The sequence below is a fragment of the Anopheles stephensi genome, unplaced genomic scaffold (assembly GCF_013141755.1).
Source record: "Anopheles stephensi strain Indian unplaced genomic scaffold, UCI_ANSTEP_V1.0 ucontig291, whole genome shotgun sequence".
Classification (NCBI taxonomy): Eukaryota; Metazoa; Arthropoda; class Insecta; order Diptera; family Culicidae; genus Anopheles; species Anopheles stephensi.
This window is the reverse complement of record NW_023405226.1, coordinates 69,390-92,887: the sequence shown is the minus strand read 5'-3', so window position 1 is coordinate 92,887 and position 23,498 is coordinate 69,390. Positions and strand designations below refer to the sequence as shown.

At 47.8% G+C, this 23,498-nt stretch overlaps 1 protein-coding gene across 4 annotated transcripts; it reads left to right on the top strand.

Annotated features, from left to right (window-relative positions):
• Nucleotides 1-556: 556 nt before the first annotated feature.
• Nucleotides 557-21,885, top strand: LOC118516422. Of its 4 annotated transcripts, none has more exons than XM_036062290.1 (7): nt 557-749; nt 2,308-3,302; nt 10,253-11,741; nt 11,822-12,128; nt 13,288-13,508; nt 14,208-14,609; nt 15,458-21,885. In XM_036062290.1, the coding sequence occupies exons 2-7, from the start codon at nt 3,048-3,050 to the stop codon at nt 17,791-17,793; spliced, it is 5,010 nt and encodes a 1,669-aa protein (XP_035918183.1). In that variant the 5' UTR covers nt 557-749; nt 2,308-3,047; the 3' UTR covers nt 17,794-21,885. The 4 variants fall into 4 exon arrangements, with proteins under 4 accessions (XP_035918183.1, XP_035918182.1, XP_035918186.1 ...); XM_036062289.1 differs by having other exon boundaries at nt 2,304-3,302; XM_036062291.1 differs by lacking the exon at nt 557-749 and adding an exon at nt 975-992 and having other exon boundaries at nt 2,304-3,302.
• Nucleotides 21,886-23,498: the final 1,613 nt, after the last annotated feature.

The following is a 23,498-nucleotide window of genomic DNA, read 5'->3' as shown; positions in this document are numbered from 1 at the left end:
TTAGACCAAGACGAACCAGTCAAGGCCCGAAAGAAGTAATATTTTCAGTAAGGGTTGTTCAACTAAAGAAAAACATAGTGTCACAGTCTGAGTTTTTCGACGGGTCATACGTAGAGATGAGAATTAATATTCTTTTCGGCGAATTCGTTCATTCTTACTCCTTCTCCATCGAGATTCGATTCGTTGCACTACTCTTTTGAGAGGAGTTTTTAATAAGTTCACTCTAAGGGATCTGCTGTTCGCCACTAAGATTCGAATTGCAAAGAGTTTTAACAACTTTTGCTAGTCGTTTAATAAAAGTTCCGTGTGCTGGACTGACTGACAAGCGAGGGATAAAATTGACTCAATATAACCAGAAATAAAAATTTACCAAAAAAATTTACAACCAAATACCACGTGAAGCTTCACAAAAGCTACCCGAACCGGTAATTTAACGGTTATTTCGAACGTATGCATCGCACCTTCTCCACCGGTGCTTGCTGAGCCCAATCCGAACTCGATCGGTCAACCGCACACCGTAAACCCCCAACCACCCGAGCTGTCACATCGACCGATATTCGCCAGACTGGCTCCTGTGTTTACCATTGTTTTCGCGTTTGTGGAGCGCCTTTTATCGCTTTTTATCCCGTGTTGCGAACCTCGTTGCCGTCGTCGTGGTCGCGTGAAACAGCGAAAAAGAGTGAAGCGGAACGATCGTCCTTCCGTTGCGGGATAACACATTCCACTGCGTCACCGTAACCGTGCGAAAGGTGCGCCAGGCCAGGCCGTAAAACTGCGACGAAAGAGAAACCTTTTCCACGAATGCACGCACGCACAGACACAACCATACACGCAGGCACAGCAAGTAGTGTGTGGTGTCGGGGTCTCGAGGTTTTCGTGAAGGGTGCCACAAAGGGGGTGGTGCTGGCAAGACGAAAGCAGTGCGTTCGGATAAGGAATTTTTGTACGATAAGAGGTCGCTGACGAGAAGAAATTCGGCGGAGATAGCGCTGGTTTGTTGTGTGCATGCGTGTCTGTTTATGTGGGTACAACGGTGTGTGTGTGTGTGTATGTGCTGAGGGCTTCATCACTTCCTGTGTGTAGTAGGGTGGGCTCTCCCCCATCCATCGTACGCGATAAAAACGGAAAGAATAACCTGTACAGGAAGCCGAACCGTGAAGAACAAGAAGAACCCAATTGCTGTGTGGGCTCTTTGGAGTTCCCTTTCCGTGCGTGTGTGTGTGTGTGTGTGTGTGTGTGCGTAGGTACGTGTGGTGCCCGAAGTGAGCGTGTATGTTTCTTTTCTATTTGTTCGCTCGCTTCTCACCCCTTTTCTACCACCCATCCATCCACCCCAGACCGCCCATCCTGTGCTCCGCGCACCGTCGCTCATTGTGAATGAAGTGGTTTGACAGCGGAGAAACGACGCATCGATTGCTGCGTATACGCGATGGAAAGATGCTGCCACCGCACTGCTCCTGTTTTTCCGCGGAATGATGGTCTTTTCCCAGTGGGAAGGGAAACGTGGGAAAGCGAGTGAGGGTGGTTGTGGAGCAAATGTCACCTCAGTGTTGTTGTTGTTGTTGTTGTTAGGAAAGTGGCAAGTCGGCCCTAGCAGCGGATAGCCGCAAAGGGTTGCCCTTTTTCTCCCTTGTTGGAGAGATGAAGTTTTATTGGGTCATTTTTCCCATCCGCCAAGGAAAATGCTTGCGAATGTTCTCGCAGCAAACCGCATCTCGAGATGCCGCGGAGGCTGAGGTTTGAAGGCATCGAACGAGGGATGGGGTTTTGATTTGATTAAAATGCGAATTCATTTGCCTGTCGGTCGGACCGGAGGTCCGTGCGAGCAGGGACACACACCAATCAAGCGACCAAAACGTTCGGCTTTTCCGCAATCGTAATGGGCCCTGTTTCGTTTTTGGGGTGGGTCGGCGGTGGTTGGGATTGGGAGGACAACCCGTCATCAGCAGGCAGAACCAGTTTCATCCCAATTTGTTGATGCGTGTGTGTGTGTGTGTAGTTGTCGGCGGACCGTCACCGTGGCCGTCGTGGACGTGTTTGTTAAAAATCGCGATCGATCGGATTGACGACGTCCCATCGTTGGGGTTTCATTTACACCACAGGGCATGACGACGATGGTGATCATGAATGATAGTGTGATGATTTGGTGATAAATAGCGCGGCCACGGATAGCGACGACGTATCCCCGCGCGTGCTGTTTGGTTGGTTGGGCGCTCACGGAACCGATGCGATGCTCCCGCCTAATCTATGCGTTCAATTGTTATTTTATCATTCTGTTTGCTACCATTTCCAACCACAACCAGGCAGGCAGGCAGACAGACCGTGTGGTGTCGTCCGAAATAACAGCGAAGTGTGCGCTGATCGCCGTCAACGACTTCCCCGCGGACGCGAACGTGTGTATGTGTGCGCGTGTTGGTGATAATAGTAAACGAAACGGTACCGATAAAAGTGTTGGTAAGATGATTGTGTGATTTTACCCGTGTGTGGGTTTGAACCACAAAGAGGCGAAAAAAAAACACGTGAATTAACACGCGCGAGATAGCGCGCGCGGTACGATTCGAGCAGTTTTGTAGTCCGCGGGCTACATACAGTCTCCCCAGTCAGCCGCCTGCGGGCACACAAACGGCACAACGGAACGGGTGTGTGTGTTAGTTAGTGGGTAGTGTGGCTAAAGATTAAAGCAAGCCGTGCAGTGAAAACACCCGCGTAATATCGTGACCGCAGATAGCAGACAGCGCAGACAGCATCTTCCTCTTCGTGCGCCACATGGACCGTCTGTGTGTGCGTGTGTGTAGTGTGCAAGATGATGATGAGGCTGGTGAAGTGTGTCCTGCCCGCTACTACTAGTCCCGTCCTACATTCGGAAGTGTAGACCTCCTGCGAAGCATACAAATGTTGCTTTACACCGGGACCATTCCACCCGCAACAGCTGATCGACGTCGACGGATGCACTTTCGCCGCTTGGTAGCGGAGGCGGTTCCAGGTGTGCACAAGGGCGGGAACCGGAGTACTACGGCACGGCTTACCGGAGTCTGAGAGCAGTCAAAATGACCGAATCGTTCCCGTCAGCGATTGGCGGCATCGGTATGGCCGCCATTAAGCAGCACCAGCAACAACAGCAACAACAACAGCAACAGCAACAGCAGCAACATCATCATCACCATTCCCATCCCCCCCATCATCAGGCCGCCATGTCGATCGAGAAGCTGGTGCGCGTGGGATATTACGAGCTGGAGAAAACGATCGGCAAAGGTAACTTTGCCGTGGTGAAGCTGGCCTCCAATGTCATCACAAACTCAAAGGTACGCATGTGGTGGAAACAGACACATAACCCTTGCCCCCAGTTGGACGGGAGAGGGGGCGAGGGATTTGGATGGGAGGAATTATCATAATTTCATCAATCATTGTATCATAAGTTGAGTTTGGGTTGAGTAGTAATGGGACTCGCTGGGTGTGTATGATAAATGAGGCAGAGATGTGCTGCTTGCAGAGATCACGCATGATCGGGATGGTTTGGCTAGAGTTGGGAGTTTGGATATTCCCATTTAGTTGGGTTGTTTTATCTTGTATACAAACAGTCCCTTTTTTGTTGGTTATGAGTTATGAAGTTATCTTATGTGTTCTTCGATGTGTTATAAAGTCCCAATTGAACTCTAAGAACATGGATCAATAATCAACAAATGCTTATTAGTCCATCAAACAATCCATAATAGATTTTCCTGTATTTACTGATTTACTGGGACTGTTATTTACTGAGCCTGTGTCAGAGATATTTAGATAGCAAACATTATAGAATTTTACAGTGTCTGTAATGTTACCTCGTAAGTACAGGCAATCTATGACACCTATCGCCAACCAAATTAACCATCAGTTGATAAATATATCGATCGATATAACGACTATCATGGCGGAATGGTATCGCAACGCAACAAATTTGTCAACCCGTAAAACGATGGTAACAACTGTCATGCCCGTCATACAAATCGTGAGGAAAAAGTCGAGCAGTGGTTAAAAAAGTCGTTAATTTGCATCGCGAACGACACAGTTTGGCACTACCGATCGATATATTTATCTACTGCCACGAACCAGTTGATAAACGGTACGGAGTCGGATTTGAGAGCTTACGTTGGATTTAGGAAAAAAATTGTACTATTTATGTGCTATGTCAAAAATTTTCTAGTAAATTTAACGATTTTATTAGGTCGTAAAAGGAAAAAAAATGCTGAAAATTATATTTATCATGATTTTGCCGAGAATTTCAATGAATTTCGAAATTTGAATAAATCTAAACAATCAACATGTAATGTAATAATATTGAAAAACTTAAAATCATGAACACTTATAAAAATAGGCAACGGCTGCTCATCCAACAAGGATTAGTACACAACACGCATAATTTAAGTTGCTGGCAAGCTACCAGTAACGTAATGACCAACGGAACCCTCAATCTCCTAATACCGGGCCACGCGCGAATCCGACATACGACACGCGCTCTGCGACACCATTCGGAAGGCTCTTCATCAAAGTTCAGTGTGCGCTTCTCCGGCAACTAATGCCAGCAACCACCTGACTAGTCATACTGTAAACCACTGCCCGTCTTCAGGGTGTACACCTCCTAGCATCCTTCCACGTATCAATGCAATCGATGGTCACTTCCACCACACATGTTTTCCCTTACGTTTTATCAGGTAATTCAAAATGCCTGGTAACAAATGCCTTCGTTATGCTGCAAGATTTGTATGATCATCATCACCATCATCCGTTAAAAATAATGCATTAAACATTTTTAACCAAACTTTTCCCACTAGCAATAACAATCTTGTGTTGCTATTTGTAAACAAACCAGAGATTTTACAGCCAATTTGACAGATAGCGTAACTACTCGAACAGTATTTATATCGATCGTTATCTTTTTATCGACTCGTGAGCGGTAGGCGTTCGCGATGCCAATTCGAGTAGATAAATTTATTGGTCGATATAACCAAACCAGTGGTTTATGTTTATCGACAGGCTTCGCGATAGATGTCTATGTAAGGAAACTTCGAAACCAGTGTAGGGAACGAATAAACCAAACTTATTAGAAACTTACAGCAGCTTAGGAGAAATTTGCAATCATTCAGGGGATTATGTTAAACAGTTAGGGAAACGTTGCGTGGAATGTTACCATCGTTTAGGACATCAATCGCTTAACCTTAACAGCTCCATCGTTTGTAGATTGATGCACTCTTTGGTTGAAGCTTTACCCTATACTCTTAAATTAAAGGCTTAAGGTTAAATTAAAGGCTGTGATTATCTTAAGTTAGGAATGCTAATTTATCCCACACACGAGGTGTTTAACTTGTCGCCAAGAGTACACAGATTTTTAGATAAAAATGTAAAGCGATTGGAGAAGCGTATAAAAAACAGTGTAAAAATTAATATAAATGACTCACATGAATTCTGGAATATAATTACGACGCCTCTAAGAAGAAGATTTCAAGACTTCAAATCACAATCACAGTGCATTGTGGGCTACGTCTCGCAAACTATTCAAGACAATTCCAAGTCGTGCTGGTAGCAAAATGTGGTCAAATGATACAACCATGCCTCAACAGTATAAACATTCTCTGGGGTCTAGAATGTTTTAGTTAAATTTTATACCCTTATGTTTCCTCTAGAACTTTGGAAAAACACGCTCCAGGCATTACAAGTAATAGAAAATGATCTTTCGTAATTTTAAATCATGTTTGTTAAATTCGACGTTGAGCTGGAATTTAGCTATCTTTGATGTCGATAAATTTGAGCAAATATGATCGAGTTTGGTGGACCATATGAGCCAGTTACTGAAAGACCAGTGTGTTCGTTGAGTATTAGGCGTTTAATGAAAATATTTTCAACAAAGAGTACATTGAGCAGGTTGGCCTACCCTTCGAATGCGGTCACTCTGAAGTCCAACAAAATGTTGTGCCCATGATGCTCAGCTGCTATCGTTGGCCCAAGGGTAATTCAATGGCACACACAATGCCATTGGGGCGGGTGAAAATGATTCTATGTGTAATGAGGAGTTCAAATCGAACCGAAGGTTCATCATATCGATAAATATTGAGTTACCACGAAAAATAAACTTGATGAAAAGTCAGCTGAGTTAGTCAGAAACGCTCAAAGCAGCTAAAAGTCCGCTAAAAGAGCTAAAGAATAGTCCATAATTGGACGAGCAATCTTGCTTGCGAAAAAAAGGGAAAAAATCCCCAAAATCATCTCCGAGAATTGATTTTTTTTGGTTAGCGTCTGTGAGCTGGACTGCTGCTAGTCAAGTGTAAAAGTTATCTTAAAGCGTTTTTTTCCCGGAGGCTTTACCGCTTTTGTCAATATTTTTGACGGATGAAGAACGGATCATCTTTCGGTGCGATCGAAGTGTCAATTGAATGCTTGATTGCGGCTAAGACATATTATGCTTGTTTGACCGATCGTGAGTTACAGATAAGCAAACAGAGCAATGTTTGAAATTCGAAACTCCTATTATTATCGCCTTCAATCAGGTTTAGCAGCTCATAATACATTATTTCCTACCTGGTCCCACCAAATCAAGATCACCATTTTTCTTGTGTCTTTTGGATATGTAGTCAATGTAATCATTTTCAACGTGACTTTCTAGACTTAATAGAAGTAAAAAACACTTTTCAGTTGCGATATGGATGTTAAATATAAATAATTAGGCTTTTGCCTTTTTTCTCTTACGTCTTCGGCAAATGTCTCTCTAAAAATGACATATTCATCAGAGTATAGGAAGATTAATCTAAACCAGAATCCAAGAGCTCAACTCTGGTATCGAATTCAATCCGTAGTTTTTGGGATAATTAAGTTGGTTTAACTGTAACGAGGTTCGGATTGGTCAAGAGCATTCGAGGATGTACTGCCAGAAGAAGAATTTGATATCCACAACGCTGGCAACTGGCCAGACTGGTCACTCATAACTGACAATAACAAAATCTCCTAAATGCAAGCTATTAGCGTAAGATTCTTGATAAATGGAATTTTGTGTCGTTCAACAATGCCCCCGTTGTAGAAATAAAGATATGCATCTTCTTCTTCTAGACTCAACTACTTGCCAGGTCATATGTTGGCCATCTGATGAATTTATGTACCTTTTTACAGCAGCTGGCATTCCCGATACCCAGTTATGTTGTATTGGGGCGGTCTGGTGGCCGAGATTACAGTGGCGCCGGACTTCACACGACATGACCGGGGTTTAAATCCCATCCAGACCGCCTCCCCGTACGCAGGGCTGACTACCTTGCGACGGGTGAAATCAAGTCACAGAAAGTAGAAATGGCAGGCCAAGATCAAGACCTCTCTAGGTTGTAGTGCCAAGGAAGAAGAGAAGTCCTGTTGTATTAACATTAGGCTTACCGCAACTCGTCAATTCGTTTAAACATTTCTCCAAAACCCTTCAGAGTAAAAGTAGAGATTGATGTAACAGAAACGACCGTAAATCTAGTGTTAAAGATCAACACCACGTTTCTACAACTTAAATTGTGCATCTAGCATAACATATTTATTGCTACATGGTTTTTAAGATGCTTCCATTCGAGTTAAACTTGAAATCATATTTTTACTGAGTAACTTGGTATCTCTTATGAATAAATAAGTTTTAAATTTATAAACGGATTTAAGGTTTAACAAAAACAAAATTAAACACTATTAAAAGAGTTTACGACATGCATTAGTGTTTTCGCCTATTCCCCTTATTGCAGGAGCTGGTGGCATAAAATAAGACAATGCATAATCATAAAACCAAACCCATAATCTCCCGCTCCCCATCGCTCTCGGCGACCCGCGCACGAGGTTAAAGGTCATCCTGCCGGGGTACAAAACCTTGAAGAGAAATTTGCTGCCCTTACTACGATAGTGCCCATCGGCCGCTAACTGGTTATGTGCCACCGGCAACGTGGCTCTGACTATCGCAGCCAGCAAACCTGTCTTCGGACGGCTCGAAAAGTGTCTTTAGTGCCAATGATCAGCCTAGGCCGGTTTGGAGCGGAGCTGACGATTTGCTTATTGATTAAACTGTAACTAGTTAGCAGCGTCTGCGTGTGTGTGTGTGTGTGTGAGAGAGGTTATCGTGCGCCTAGAGCATAGGTCCAGGTTTGTTGAAGCAAAGGTTGGCTTTTTTTTTGTTAATTAAAAGCTTCCTGAACAACAAGTCCAACAGTCCACTATCGAAAGATAGTCGACAGCCTACCGGGGGCTACGTTTATCCAACTTCAACCCTGGAAAAGGTACCAAAGGTTGATAACGTTATCTGTTTTTGCACCCGACGATCTCTGGTGCCATCGGTCAGTAACGGACACTGACGGGGAGGTCTGTGCATCACTTCCACCATGTTCGTCGGAAGCGAACATAAGCGTTTCTTGCCGTACGATGATTATGACAGGAGCGAACAATATTGGGGTGTCACGTGCATGCTAACCGGATCCGACAGGGAACGGTGTCTGTCTAGACGGCCTCTAATATCAGCTGATGAAACTGTGGCACAAAGCTGTGCTGTGACGTGTTAATTGTTATCGCAAACACTACCGACTTGAATGCTTGTTTTATGTGTCTTTGGCATTGGTGTTTGTTGTTTTGCCGTTTTGCGACATCATTTGGCCCTCGGCTGGGCCTTGCTTTCGGTATCAAAAGCACAAGCATCTTCCATCCATTACAGTTCCATTGTGAAATTATTGAATCCCTGCCATTATTGACCGGCCCGGCCATATCCATCAACCGGAATCGATCTGCTGGTGGTGGGGGGCACTCGTTTTTCGGACCCATTTCTTTCCGATTCCGAATGTGGTACCGATTGGATTGGATCCAACTGTTTGGAGGACACATCGCTGAGCTTAAACATCGATCGTACCGAGGTGTGTGTGCTTGTGTGTTTTGCTCCCCCGCAATCGGGTAAAATGACGAACGTTTCGTAGCAGGTAGCAGCCCTCGAAATAATGCACCATTTGTGTGCTAGCATCATGGGGCCGAGGACGAATCGATCAGCAGTGGAGAGTGCTCGCCGTATTGTAAAGTACGCGAGTCGTCACGACTGCCCCCGGGGGCCGAAGGATATGCAATTCCGGTGTCCATGTGTGTCTGCAAACACACATGGCGAGAGAGAGAGAGAGCGAGCGAGGACCTGCCAAAGAACCAGCAAAACTCGGGTCCCGGACTTGTAGAAATAGGTAGGAAATGGTGAACTTTTAATGACCTAAAAATGAAGGAAATCCATCTATTATGGTCAACCGGCACCAGCCGGTGCACCAGGACATTCTCCCTTGTCCGCTGGACTTTTTTTTTCCTTCGCTCACTGTACCATGTTTCCGATTGGCTTATAAATACAGAACGCGAGGAGGCTTGACTAGAAGTTTAAAATGGGACCAATCGAAAACGAGCCTCCATACGTCGGACTGGACGTGATCCCCGGGGGGGCGAAAGGAACCCGACGGTGTGGAAATTGTGTAACTGGATGGTTTGTGTAACTGCCACTGTCCCAAGACTACTTGCTGACCTGCGACGTAGCGTAATCTGAGTTGATGACGACAAACAAGGGGGTCGTCCTCGTTCCGGGGCCTCTCGCGACCCACCATTATGACCCATAAACGGTATACTTCCGACACATTGTTGTGCAAAACGGACATTTGCGCGCGCTGTCCGGCAAGTCCTTGTTTAGGACTCCTCGCGGACCACCGTCCAATTTTATGCCCTGGGACATTTTAAAATAAGTCGCTCTGTCGCAGGTTCGGCCTCGGATGTTGCATGTGTATGTGTGTGGGGTGTGGGATAAGGGCCAAAAGGAAGGACAAGGGGTTGAAAGTATTTGCATTCATTTTGCCCGATTTGTGCTGCTTTGACCTCACGGTTTTACCGGTAATGAGGCGCGAGCGGCTGGCTGGGTCGAATCAGATGTTGTGAATAATTTATCCGCACAAACACGGTCCTAGCCGTCCGGCCCCTATCTTCCGACACTCTTGCACTCGGAGGAGCAGACCCGGTCGGGAGAAGTATCCGCGCTTTATTGACATAACCCACCGACCTCGATAATAAATAAGGAAGCATAAAAAAAAAACGGTTTAACGTTTTACGAACTCCCGACCAAGTCCTTGCCGCCCTAACGCATTTTTTGAACATTGCGGGTTCGTCTTTATTTCATGTCTACCGATGCCCTAAAGCTAACGCCAAAACTCTTTCGTTCGTTTTTTTTTCTTCCGTGCTCGTCGCGCGATTCGCTCTTCCGCGCTAGGTTGCAATTAAAATAATCGATAAAACGTGTCTGGACGAGGAGAACCTGGCGAAGACGTTCCGCGAAATATCGATACTGAAGGTGTTACATCATCCGCACATTACGCGCCTGTACGAGGTCATGGAGTCGCGCAACAAGATCTACCTGGTGACGGAGCATGCGGCCCAGGGCGAGATATTCGATCATCTGGTCGCGAACGGGCGCATGAGGGAGGAGGAAGCGGCCCGCATCTTTTCGCAGATTGTGGCCGCGGTCGACTACTGCCACCGGAAGGGGATCGTGCACCGGGACCTGAAGGCGGAGAACGTGCTGCTCGACACGGAGATGAACGTGAAGCTGGCCGACTTTGGGTTTAGCAATACCTTCGTCGAGGGCCAACCGTTGCGGACGTGGTGCGGGTCGCCACCGTACGCGGCGCCCGAAGTGTTCCAGGGCGTCGAGTACGATGGGCCGAAGTCGGACATCTGGAGCTTGGGCGTGGTGCTGTACGTGCTCGTGTGCGGTGCCCTCCCGTTCGATGGCTCGACCCTGCACGATCTGCGCAGTGTGGTGGTGGCGGGCAAGTTTCGCATACCGTTCTTCATGTCGCAGGAATGTGAGCAGCTGATACGCCACATGCTGGTGGTGGAACCGGAACGGCGGTACACGCTAAAGCAGATTGCTCACCACCGGTGGCTCGAGCAGTACAATTCCATTCCGATGCTGGAAGCGGGTGACTGTGGGATGATGGGTGTGGGAGGCGGCACGGTCATAGGGCAGGTAGCGCCACGTGAGTCGGAAAATTTGGACACGGTCGTGATGACGCATATGCTGCAGCTGCCCGGACTAACCGCGGACATGATTGCGCAGTCGGTGCACGAAAGCCGGTTCGACCATATCTACGCCATCTACAACCTGCTGGTGGACAAGCTGCGGCAGAAGCGGAAGGAGAAGGGCCGGCTGCAGCATCACGCCAGCCTGGCGTACTCGCGCTCCCGCAAGACCAGTATTACGACCGGCGTGGTCGATCGGACCGAGGTCATCAAGAACGATTCGCTCGAACGGTTAAGCCCGCTGACGAGCGTCGGCTCAACCATACTGAACATATCATCCGGTTTGGCCGGAACGGAGGAGCTGGAGAAGTACGATCTGGAGACGGGCGCATCGACGGCCACCACACCAACCGCCTGCTCGCCCGGCACGGCCAAATCGTCGGAAGCGACGACAGCCACCGGCGACCATTATCTGTTCCCGCCGAGCTGTGCGAACGGTGCGGGTGGCAATACGCGGCGGCACACGGTCGGGCCGGGCGATGTGGCACACGAGCAGGTGCTGGTGAACCCGAACGTCGTGCCGATCAGCTTCAAGATCGGTGGCGCCGGACACGAACCCACGGTTCCGCCGACACCGAAAGTACCGATCAACATTCCATCGCTGCAGAACCAACCGGTACACAATCTAACCATCAAGGATCAGCATCTGCTGAAGCCGCCGACTGTGATGGGTGCAAGTGAGTATAAGTTGTGCGGATGGGCACCACCCGGTGGGGCTGATAATATCATCATCACCCTGCCTTCCTCCTTCTTTCAGCAAGCTCCTTTGGACGCCGGGCATCAGATGGAGGAGCAAATCTGCAAATCTACTATCCTTCGTCCTCTACTAACTTCCACGATCAACATCATCCACACCAGCAGCAGCAGCAGCAGCAGTCGCAGCAGTCGTCCCATCAACAGCAGTCGCAGCAATCGCAAACACAGCAAGCCGTGGACGGGTCGGTTCCTGCCTCCCTTGGACCGCTCGGTGGTGGTGTAAACAGTTCCGCCATGATCATGGACCACGTGATGCTACAGACGCCCAACAGTGAGGGAACTGATGATTCGAACGATGAAATACAGAGGTACAGTAGCGCAACCACCGTGTGACACAGAAGCAAAGAATTTCGACCCCATGATCCGTCAGTGTTCAGATGGAAAAAAAGAGACCCCATTTTCTCTTTTTGCCAACCGAATGATGATCGCTTATCAAAAATGCGTCAGCAGAGGTTGTACAGAATGGTTTTATTTGTATTTTTGGGGGTTCGTTCGTTCGTTCCTTCTCGAAACCGGCGCTTCGGCGATGGATACATTTTTTTTCATTTTCGGTTTCAAAATCTAGCTGTTGATACTGTGTTGCGTGCCCTTGAATGGAACGGTACGCACTTCGCCGGAGGGCGTACGTTTAAAATCAAACCAAACACACACACACACACGATGCTGTACGAGGCGGACACACTTTGTTTAGATGGAGCTTCCTATCCGGAAGACCGTACGAGACCGCTCGTGACGTGTAACGTCCGCTGCCCGGCTTGTTTGTTTGCTTTCTTCCATGCCTTTACCCGTTCGGACGTTTTCGATTTTTCCCTACAATATGTGCGTAACAATCAGACTCGTGCGTGTGTGTGTGTGTTTTTTATTTGGATTAGTTTTGACTTTAGAAACAGCAGATGTACGCACATTGTGATAAAAGCAATGGTTTCACTTATCTCTCTCGCACTCGAAAAAAAACGACAAAACGACCGTAAAGCTAACAAGACAAGATGGATTAAAATCCTTAACGCGTCCGAGCAAATGATGTAAGTTTGATCGATGGCGATGGTCTGCTTGTAACGGCATGTTTTAACTGGATTTGCTTAAATGAAGTCGGGTGTAGCGTGGCCAGAAGCGGGCCGCATAATCAGAACGCCAGTACAAGCACGTACGTGCCTCTGCACGGCGGTAATCCTTCGCGTTATGCATGCACCCGCCAAGAGGGATCGAGAAAGCGAGGAGCAGTCACACAAGCGTGGCGTGGTGTCGAAAATGAATTCCATTTCCGCGAAACAAACCGCAGCGGACGCCCTTTTCGGATGTAAATGATGCTCGTTGCGAATAGGCAAAGATGAAGCCCCGGAGATGGTATAGTAATGAGGGAGCCGCCTGCTAGAATCGGGAAATTATGCAACCCGTGCTGCTCTGCTGTTCGATTGTCGCGCCCGATAGCTTTACAACGTTCGGTTTCTTGTTTGCTTTTTCCTGTAGATACATGCATGGGCGCGGTTGCACCAAGCGCCATACCGTCGGTTGCACCGATGATCTATCCGCCGGCAATGCGTCACCGATGGAACCACCGCAGGCCCACTCTCCCGCACCCTCGTCCGGTGGCGGTGTTAGCGGAACGGCGGCTGGTGGTGGTGGTGGTGGAGGAGGAGGAGGCCGAACTCGACGTACCGGTCTGCTGACCGTCATGGAACGTCCGCCCGGTAAGTTTGGGTTGGGGTGGGGGGAGGAATCGCGAGGCAGTCCCGCCAGCAAGATTTGGGATCACGTGTTCGCTAGCTGTGGGTACACACTTTGGGATCGATGTGTTTGAGTTTTAGATTCTTTCTACTGTGCCCTCTCTTTTTTGTTTGCATGTCGCTAAACTATTGCGCTCTAGCTCAGAAAAGTAAGGTACTCTTATTCTGTAACTGTTGTGCACGCACGATTTGTTTTTCAAATTATTGTACTGAGCTGAACTGTTTCAAACTTGAACCCTCTTACTTCCTTTTACATCATTCCGTTTGTTTGTTTGTTTGTTTTTCGTTGTATTAATTAAGTGTGAGCTCTAGTTTAGTGGAACCCTTTTCCCTTTCCTTCCTCTTGGTTAATTTTCTTTTGAGTCGTTTGTTTGATTTTTAAAACCAATTTTATTTTTCGCCATTGCCTTTTTTTCCTCCCTTTTTCTTTTCTTCCCTTTGTTTTTATTTTTTTATTTTTTCCCGCGTGTAAATACGATTTGTTTTTATGGCTGTGAAACGCAAAACATGTGCATCAATATTTGTGCGCTGTACGACAACAACGGAAAAAAACCACACCGAAAATCTCTCTACAAACAAATTCGCGAACCACAAACACACAAATATGATACAAACGCACACACACACACACACACACACCTTGGCTACAATGGTGTGACACAGTGATAAGCCCGGACCTGATACGGGAGGTGGAAGCGCGCATGAACCGAGACTATTTGCCACCTTCGCTGTTGTCGTCTGCGCCGGCCCCGTCGCCGGGTGCCGGACCCAACGGTAGCGGTCCGTCCGCACCGTCCGTCTCGAAGCACGAACCAGCCGGACCGTCGGTACTGTCGCCAGCGTCGATACAGGCACCGCCCACCTTCCAGCAGCATCCTGCGGCACATTGCCATTCGAGCCTGGCAGCAGGTGTGTTGGGTCCGGCCGGTCAGCCGGTTCCGACGCCACCGCCGGCCCATCAGCAGCTGCAACAGCAGCCACCGCAGCAAACGGTGGTACAGTCGCAGATCTGTAACAGACGGTACGCCACCCGCACATGTAAGCTTCCGACGGTACAGGAAATTGGTAAGTAGTAGCGGCCGCCGATGCGGCGGCTGACGATCGGACGGTTGGCAAAACGGAACCGCTTTATCACACGTGGAAGAATGGAACCCGAAACAGTCGCCGATTAACCCGACCATTTCGAACATGCCGGACCGAACGGGACAGCAAACCGTAGCCATCACATTAACACATTCATTAAGCTGCGTTATTCCTTCCTTCTTCGAACCTCATTAGATCGTAACAGTAGGCGCTATTTAGTGTTTTAAGATTTATTGTTTCGTTGGCTACCGGTAGAGTAAGGTGTTATGTGTCTTGCACGCTTTATCTCATGCTTGTGTACTAGTTCTGTAGTAACGTGTGCGTTAAACCAAATAGTCTAATTTTAGAGAGAAATCAGGACCTTATTTACCAGCTTAACCGGCGCTCTAGCCGTCCCATGAAAGGAGTGGCAATCTGTCTCTAAGTTTATTCCCATATCTATGGTTTCGAATTAGTATTTGCTTTTATAGAGGAGCATTGGAAGAGTTGGTAGTCTCTAATAAAACACCTATCTCTAACCGGCTGATGACTCCCTCTGATCGCTCCTCGTGATCTATAGGGTGAGCTCTTATGAAGACTAAAAGTATCAAATCCTTGCATCATCGGGGTTTTCTCGTTGGAGTTCCTCCATAACAATCAGCTCAGAAATTACTCCGAACGGTTATGAATTCATATTGCATTAGCTCTAAAGTCAGTCTATTTGGTTAACGCACACGCTAGAAAGCTCATCCAAACATAGTTTCGCTTAGCACATATATCATTTCCCCACCTTCGTCATAGCTGTTCAAGCGAACCTTAATCGCCGCGATTGCTTGTCTCTCATTTACCAGGCCGCTACAGTCCGGTACGCCGTGCGTCCGAAGGTTCCCGCATAACGTCCCAGTTCCAGGGCCCGTTCCAGGAGTGTCAACAGCTGCAGAAAGGTTTGCACGCCGCCGCGATAGCAGCCTCGCAGCAGCAGCGCAACAATCTTCTCATCACGCCCAGTCCTCCACTGGCGGACAATTCCGTAAGCCTGCCCGGTTCACCGATGCACTGCAAAGCGTTCGTGCAGGACGATCGCACAACCTACCCGGACATAACCGTACCGAACGATGTGATGCTTTCCCTTGTGCCGGGGCTGGAGAAGTTGGTGCAGGAGAACCGGCTGCCGATCGAGGCGGCCAACAGCATCCTGAACACACGCACAATGCCGTACGAGGTCGGTCACCAGCTGGGGCTGGTGCGGGGCGGAACTGTTGGGACGGTGTTGACCGGTGGTGTTGGTGGTGGTGCGGGTATGATGGGTGGAACGCTGGATGCAGGCCTGAATCTGTTGCAGTTACAGCACAGCCAGAGTGTTTCACCGCTGAATGCGACGCTACGGCATGGTGGTGGTGGTGGTCTGGCTGGATCTGGCTATCCCATGGCCGGACGGCCTACGGGCTTCCCGATGGGAGGTATGCAGCCGAGTTACGTAGGCGCGGGAGGAGGAGGTGCAGGGCCCACGTTCGGAGCGTTTGGCAATAATCCGTACGGGTTTCCGAATCTGATAGCCGGAATGTCACCGGTGAATGCTGCCTCCAGTACGGGAATGTGCCATCTGTCCGGTTTGGAGTACGCGGGTAGCAATAGCAACAGTGGATGCCCGTCGCCCGTTTACTATGCCAGCGGCTGCTCCTCACCGATCCTGCCCGGACCACCGGCCTCGATCGTCAGTGGATGCAGCGGGAACATGGGCAGCGCCAGCGGGACTGGATCGGCGAGTGGTGGAGCTGCATCACCGATGCATCAGATTACGCGTGGCCTCAGCACATTGAACACGGGTGGTGGTGGTGGTGGTGGTGCGGGCAGTATCACGATGGCGGGTGGTTCCATTACCCGTGGCACATCGTCCGCCGCTGCATCATCCTTCCCGTCCGTCGCCTGTAACGAACCGCTCGATCTAAGCATGGACATCGTGAACAGTGTGGAGATTGATTTTTCCGGCCGGATAGTGGCGGGCTGCTACTCCGGCGCCACCACCCCGGTTAACTATTTCGATCCGAAGAACTACGGGCTGTTGCCACCGCCACCGCCGCAAACGATGCGTATCTCCGCCACGCCACCGACATCGCCGAACAATCTTTGCATCATACAGGAGGAACATTCGACGGGCGCGTCGGGGTCGGCACCGTTCAAGAGCCATTCGGCAAATGCATCGCCGGAAGATCTTAGCTTCCAGCACACGCACCCACAGATCTGTCTGACCGATGTGCAGGGCAGCGAGATCACGCTGGTGGCGCTGTCCGACTCCAGCCACGGCGACAGTGACGATTCGCTCAACTGCCAGACGGGCAGCAGTGCGACGACGAGCGGGCTCGGCTTTTCGGGGCTGCTCATCACGGAACCAGCGAGCGATATGCCTTCGATAACGCGCGGTGTCGGGCGGAAGGCAAGCCTGGACACGGAGAACAACTCCACAGCGACAACCACCTCGGCCAAGCTCGATGCGTCCGACATGAGCGAATCGTACGTGCGGCGGGGCAGTGACAAATCGCTCGGCTTTAGCGATGACAGCCTGAGCAACGATTCGAACCACTCGAACCTTTCGCCCAGCCAGGAACCGTCGGCCGCCAGTTCGGGGTTCAAGAGTGCGGACTCGAACTCGGAGCAGGACGGTGCGCGCCTGAGTCCGGATTCGCTGTGCGACAGCTCGAAGCACAGCTCGGACGAGTGTTACGAGTTGCCGCTGCCGCAGGAATGTTCGTCGCTCGATTCGGTGCGCATACTGGAGATGGTGAAGCGCACGCTAGACTCCACGATGCCACCGAAGGGTTGCGTGTACGGTGTGGCGGGCGGGAGTGGATACGGGGCCAGCAAAATGGTCGGTGCAGATCCGAATAGTAGCAGAGCGGCTGGGACGGGCATTGCGGGCGATGAGGCTGGGGGAAGATCGCATCAGCTGACGGGTAACGGCGGTGATGGCGCAAGCGGTCCATCCAGTCGGAACGGTTCCGGTGCGGATGCGCGCTCGAACCTTAGTCTGGAGTTTTCTGGCGGGCTGCAGATCGAGCTGCAGGTGTACGAGGGCCGCAACAGCAAGGACAGCAATACTAGCAAGGGCATTAAGCTGCGGCGGATCTCGGGCGATCAGTACGAGTATGGGAAGCTCTGCCAGCAGCTTATCACCTCCCTGACGGTGTAGAGACGGAATCGAGTGTTTAAGTTAATGGATTTTTAGTGATTTTTTTTTCTACTTTCTTCTGTTAAATGCAATCTTTAGTACGAATTATCCGGAAAACGCAACATGCGTTTAGCAGCAGCACACACACACACACACACTTCCGCCAAACATGTTGCGGATTGATTGTAACAATGTTTTAATCTCACCGGGTTACGATTAGTTCAATTGTTCTCTTGTGGAAACAAGACTAATGGTTAAGACGCGCCAGCCGAGGCCACCGTGCAGGAGTAGTATTTGGTTCGTTAATTTATTAGGCTTATCATTTTAAACCCGATTTCAGACCAATTTTATTGCTGCCTAATGGGCCGGGACGAGCCCGAGACCAGCAGCACTAATAGGTATGCCTTAATTTTGCCGCCGCGGGTTGACGAGGATCGCCGTTCGCCTTTCTTTGCCCGTTCGCCCGCATTCCCCGCAAATAGTTCAGTAGCTAGATTGTATCCTTGCTCGTACGTGTATAGTATTGTTAATGGTTAAGCAACGTGGTAGCAGCGTATCGGTACGTACCGATGACCGGGGCAGCAAGCGTGTGTGCTGGTGGACGACGACGGTGTGTTGCTCCCTTCTCATGAGTGTCGCTAGCAATATTTTGGGGTAGCCGTTTCAGCAAAACCGATGTGACCGTGTTGTTGATTTGTTTAAACACACAAAACAAAACTCATTAGAAATTGGTTGAACCACACACGGGCTTAGTAAGGGAAGGGACAGGTTAGGCAAATTTAGTTATGACTTTCACCCTCAGCAGCAGCAAACCTTCTTGCGAGTAGACTGGCGTAGACAACCACTCAGTTGCAGCCGTTCGCTACTCTCGAAGACTCTTTACTCTATCGGTTGAGGTTTGATCGATGCTCAGCTATCTAATATGTTGTGTTCAAACGAGACAGCCGCAACGGTTGTGCTGCATTCGTTGATACAGAGACGTTCCATTATAGCAAAAGAAAGGTGCAAGTGTCCTACTACTACTTATACTATGTCGTGTCGTGTATGATCGGTTCTTCTGTAAGCTGTCGAACAAGTGTGCGTGTTTGCGTCTCAAGACGAGCCTTACCGCTCGTCGATCGTTTTCTATTTTCGTTGTTCGTTGTACGTTGTTCGCCGTAAAGTTTAGGGCTTAGATAACTTAGGGCAAGACTAAAGGGGCGCGAAGCGAAGCACTAACTATACATTCGAAGAAGAACGGATACACCGGTGCTGTTGTAAATGCAGTCGGTGTGTGCGTGTGCGTGCGCGACAGAGAGAGGGAGAACAAGTAGCGAGAGAGAGAGAGGGAGAAAAAAAAGGGGAAACAAATCCATTCTGATAACCGTGTGATGTGATGTGTCCTGGATCACAAACTGAACCAATATGTGCAATTTCTACAAGCGAATACATTCCAAATGTTTGTGTGTGCGTGTGCGTGTTACAATGATGCTCGTGGTGTAGTGGTGGTGTTGATTGAGTGATGATGCAAACTGAAGGATCAAGGCGTTAAAGGATAGTAATTTAAAATGCAATCGAAAGAGAAGATGTTAAGAGACAGAGACGGAGGACAAAAGCAAACGGACATTCCTTATTTAAGTGGCTTTTGCGTAAAATCGTCAGTCCCCCTCCCCCGGACCAGGTGATCCTTCTTAGGCTCATGGGCCAAATGACATGAACCGGATATCCTTAAATGTAGAAGCGAAATCATCAGGAACATTAGAATATTTGGCGTCACTGCTGCCTACTAGTAGAGCAGCGGAAGTGTGTTTGATACTACTTTTAAACGAGACGTCTTCTCTGTCACTAATAACCAAGCTTGTACGACGATTTCAACCCTGACCCCTTCAGCGTGGCGCTATTGACGTAAGCCGAATGAAACGATCTATGTCTGAGCAATCTCTCAAAATCGGGTTTAGAATCCTCTCCTCTCATGAGGGTTTCTTCTTTTCGAATATCCATACCTTCGAGCATATTTCGTACCACTTTCTGAAATGTGAGAGTCGAATACCTTGGGTAACTGCGAATCCTCATCAACTGCAATGAAGAATGGCAATTGGTCTACGAGTCGGGTAACGGCCTATGGAAGCTCAGCTCTATCAAAGATTATCTGAACTTTTTTTTATAGCTGAAGGCGACCCTTATTCACTTGTCGAACAAAGACGACTTCAAACCTCCTTCGATCAATCGGACCCAGCTACTAAGGGTATCAGCTTTCCATTTTCGAGTCCTTTCGGAATTACCAGTTCTGTATCGACGGTTGGCCGAATTGGATCAAGTAACTCTTCTTTAAAGCGGAGAGGGCAACAGCACACTAACTTGTGTCAGGGGAGCCCAGCACTCACTGAGGGCGAAGAGGCCGAAGAGTGCGAAGAGCTACTTCTTTGAAATCGAAGAGCGCGCTCAGAGCCCTCATTTTATTCAAGATTTCATGAACAGATCGTTTCCGGCGCAAGCGTCATCGACGCCATCTTGGCTTGCCAGAGGATCAACGGGTCCTGCTTAACTGATCCTATGGAACGGGGTCTGACTACGAAGAAGTTTTCCTATAATCGCAATCAATGTAGTTGCTATTGTGATCTTTGGATCCTCGGTGGCAGGAGCTTTCAGCATGAGGAAGATTAGTACTTATCCCCCATTTGTCACATCAGTTCCTGCGCTTACTTCGCCTTGGGCTCCGGGTAGAGTACGAGACATATGCTCTTGCGCGTTGAGCTCTAGATTTTCTTCGACCACCAAATCCTTGTCATAGACCGTTTCAAGGTTGATACTTGGCCACTTTGTATGTATAGGAATCCACTACAAAACCAGACATCATCAAACCACACTCAGAGCAATCGGAGAATCGGTGTTTGTGGGGCAACATTGTAAAGCATTAAGAAGAGATTTATATATTTATTGATGGGGGGGGGGGGGGGAGGAGGGGGTGTAGTCGTGTTGTGAGGAACTACACTAGTGTGCCCCTGGCTGATGCTGAAAAGCTTTTCCAGCCAGCCACACCTCTATTACCCTATACTAAGCTGTGGTAAGTCGTAGCGAGCAACAACGCATCAGCACAAATCAACACTAAAAGTAAAACACTTACTAAAACAAGATTAAGCATTACAACATGAACCAATACACGTAAGCAAAAACCGTCTGTCTGTCTGTAAACCCCCCTCCCCCCGTAAAACTTTCGATAGGGTAGTGTAGAATAGCTAACAAAACAAATCCGTATCAGCCCGGCAGCGTCGATTTAGATGTCGTCCAATGTCGTTGGCTGAGTTGCGTTACGGGGAGGATCAAAAAGCAAAAGGCAAAGGATAAAGTGCAAATAGATGTTGATGATGATGGAGGGGAAACACTTCCCAGATATGTTCCGTGCGCAGTTGTGGACAAGGGCAAGCGAATGGAAAGCAAAACCGTTTGGCTGCAGGAGGAGGCTGCACTGGAGGAGAAAACAAAAACATTCGCATGTAAGTGATTAGGTTTAGCCTACATATATTATACAAAATGCATACTAAAATAGCTCGATAGTGGCTAGTATTTCCATATTGAACTCTGTACTGCGTTTACTATTTGACTACCAACTGAAAGCAAGAAAAAAAGACAGCCACCCATAAATGATGGATTATGGTTAAATTAGTAAGTAAAGGAAGCAAAAGCAAAACCGAGAGCAAAAACCACACAGAAATACACCAACCAACCAACCAACCAGCGCCCGGAAACCGTAGAGCAGAAAGCGAAAGCAAGAAATTTAAAAACTAAACTAATAACGACGGACGGACGGACTTTATCTGCAAACTCGCTAGCAACTCGCTACAGAAAAGTCGGCCCACAACTACTACTGCATACAACAGCTAACTACTAAATCGGATTTCTCAATACTTTGCGCAAACCGTAACCCCGCGCCACACGCAACCAGACAAGGCAGGCAGGCGAAGTGTAAGGGAGAAAGCATTAGTTGTAGAAAGTAACCACAACACACCTGCAACAAAAGGAAAACAACTACACCCACAAATCAAACCACATACAAACAAACAGTTGAACAAGTTTATCATTAAAAGACTGCTGTGATTTTAACGTAATAATGAATAAAAAGATATAGAAAAAGTAGCATTTTGTGGGAGGGAGGAACGCCAGTAGCTGTCAGAAGACGGATGACAACCGGTTCTCTTTCAGGTTGGACCTCCAAACGTCCTTGTTCTTTCAAATCTTTTTCTGGTGCTATGGACTTGATCAACTAGTGATGTGCAAATTGAGTCAGAATGAGTGAGTGACTCTAAAGCTTTGCAATGCATTAGATGATTTAAATCATCACGAAGAGTTACTTCAAATCGCTTGTGATTTAATTCTCCGTGCCGACTAGCCACTCAACCTCTGTCATCCGGATCAAGCCTCTCTCTCAACGTTCTTACTCACTCAATACTAGTGATGGGAATAACCACTCAGTAGCGTGAATTAAATCATAGTGAATGAGTTATAATACTGAGTTACATCTTCAGTTACTCAGCCTACTAGTTATCAGTTACTCACTCTTCAAGAGTTTATTCTTGAATAATGATTTAACTCTCCGTGCCGACTAATCACTCACACACCTCGTTTTAATTCACTTACCTCGTTTTAACTCACTCACCTCGATTTAACTCACTAGAGAGTTAAATATCGTATTGGCATATCGCATTGGTCACGCTCACACGATGATTTAAGAAAATACAATACGGTAACGAGCCGTAAGGATAGATTGTTCATAAAAAAAAATATTTTAAGAGGGACTATGTAGATCTTTTGTTTGTGTGTACGGTCGCACTAAAATTGTCAACTATACTGCTCGTCAGTTATTATATGATATCGAAGCGATCTTTTGGCAAAACTTTGTTAATGTATCGCAAAATGTTAATGAAGCAAAACGAATGTTAATGAGCATCGGAATGAACTCACGATATGCCAATACGATATTTAACTCTCTAGTGAGTAAAAACGAGGTGCGTGAGTTAAAACGCAATGAGTGAGTGGCTAGTCGGCACGGAGAGTTAAATCATAGGTGAGTTGAAATAACTCTTCGTGGTGATTTAAATCATCTCATTCATTGCTAAAATTTAAGTCATTCACTCATTCTGACTCAGTTTGCACATCACTACTCAATACGTTTTAACTCACTCACTACGATTTAACTCACTACGATTTAACTCGCTCACTACGTTTTAACTCAGTTCACTCTATTTTACTTACTCGTGAGTGAAATATCACTTTGACAAATTAGCACACAACGGAAAGATGATTTCAAGATGAATCACTCCTCGAGATTTAACTCTTAGAGAGCTAGTATGAGGCTTAACTCACTATTCTAGCTCTCTCGTTCTGATTTATTCCAAGTTACTGAATAGTTATTCCTATCACACCAGCATCAACATCGGCTACAACGGGAACAATGGGCCGAGGATTCGATAGGTTTAACTTCAAAAAGTTAGGCTAATCTTAGGGTTCTTCCTTCAAAGCTTCGCATATCCTCCACGATACTGTTTATGTGCTGAACATGTTCCCGATATCCCCAAATTTGAGGTGCCTTTGGTGATGGCTCCCAAAATAGAGTCCTTGGATTTGTGGATAGCCAGCGCTCCACCGTGATCGATATTGATAACTTTTGCCACAAGCTAGGACTGTGAAGGGGTGGTTGTAGCGCCCGAAACGTGAGTGTCTAAGTGTACTTAATCCTCTTCCTTGACTCC

What these genes read in the sequence shown, in the direction of transcription:
- LOC118516422 (XM_036062290.1), top strand. Translation starts at nt 3,048, where the DNA reads ATGACCGAATCGTTCCCGTCAGCGATTGGCGGCATCGGTATGGCCGCC. An exon ending in GCCGACTGTGATGGGTGCAA is followed by an intron (nt 11,742 to 11,821) that starts GTGAGTATAAGT and finishes TCCTTCTTTCAG; the next exon opens with CAAGCTCCTTTGGACGCCGG. An exon ending in CGTCATGGAACGTCCGCCCG is followed by an intron (nt 13,509 to 14,207) that starts GTAAGTTTGGGT and finishes GGTGTGACACAG; the next exon opens with TGATAAGCCCGGACCTGATA.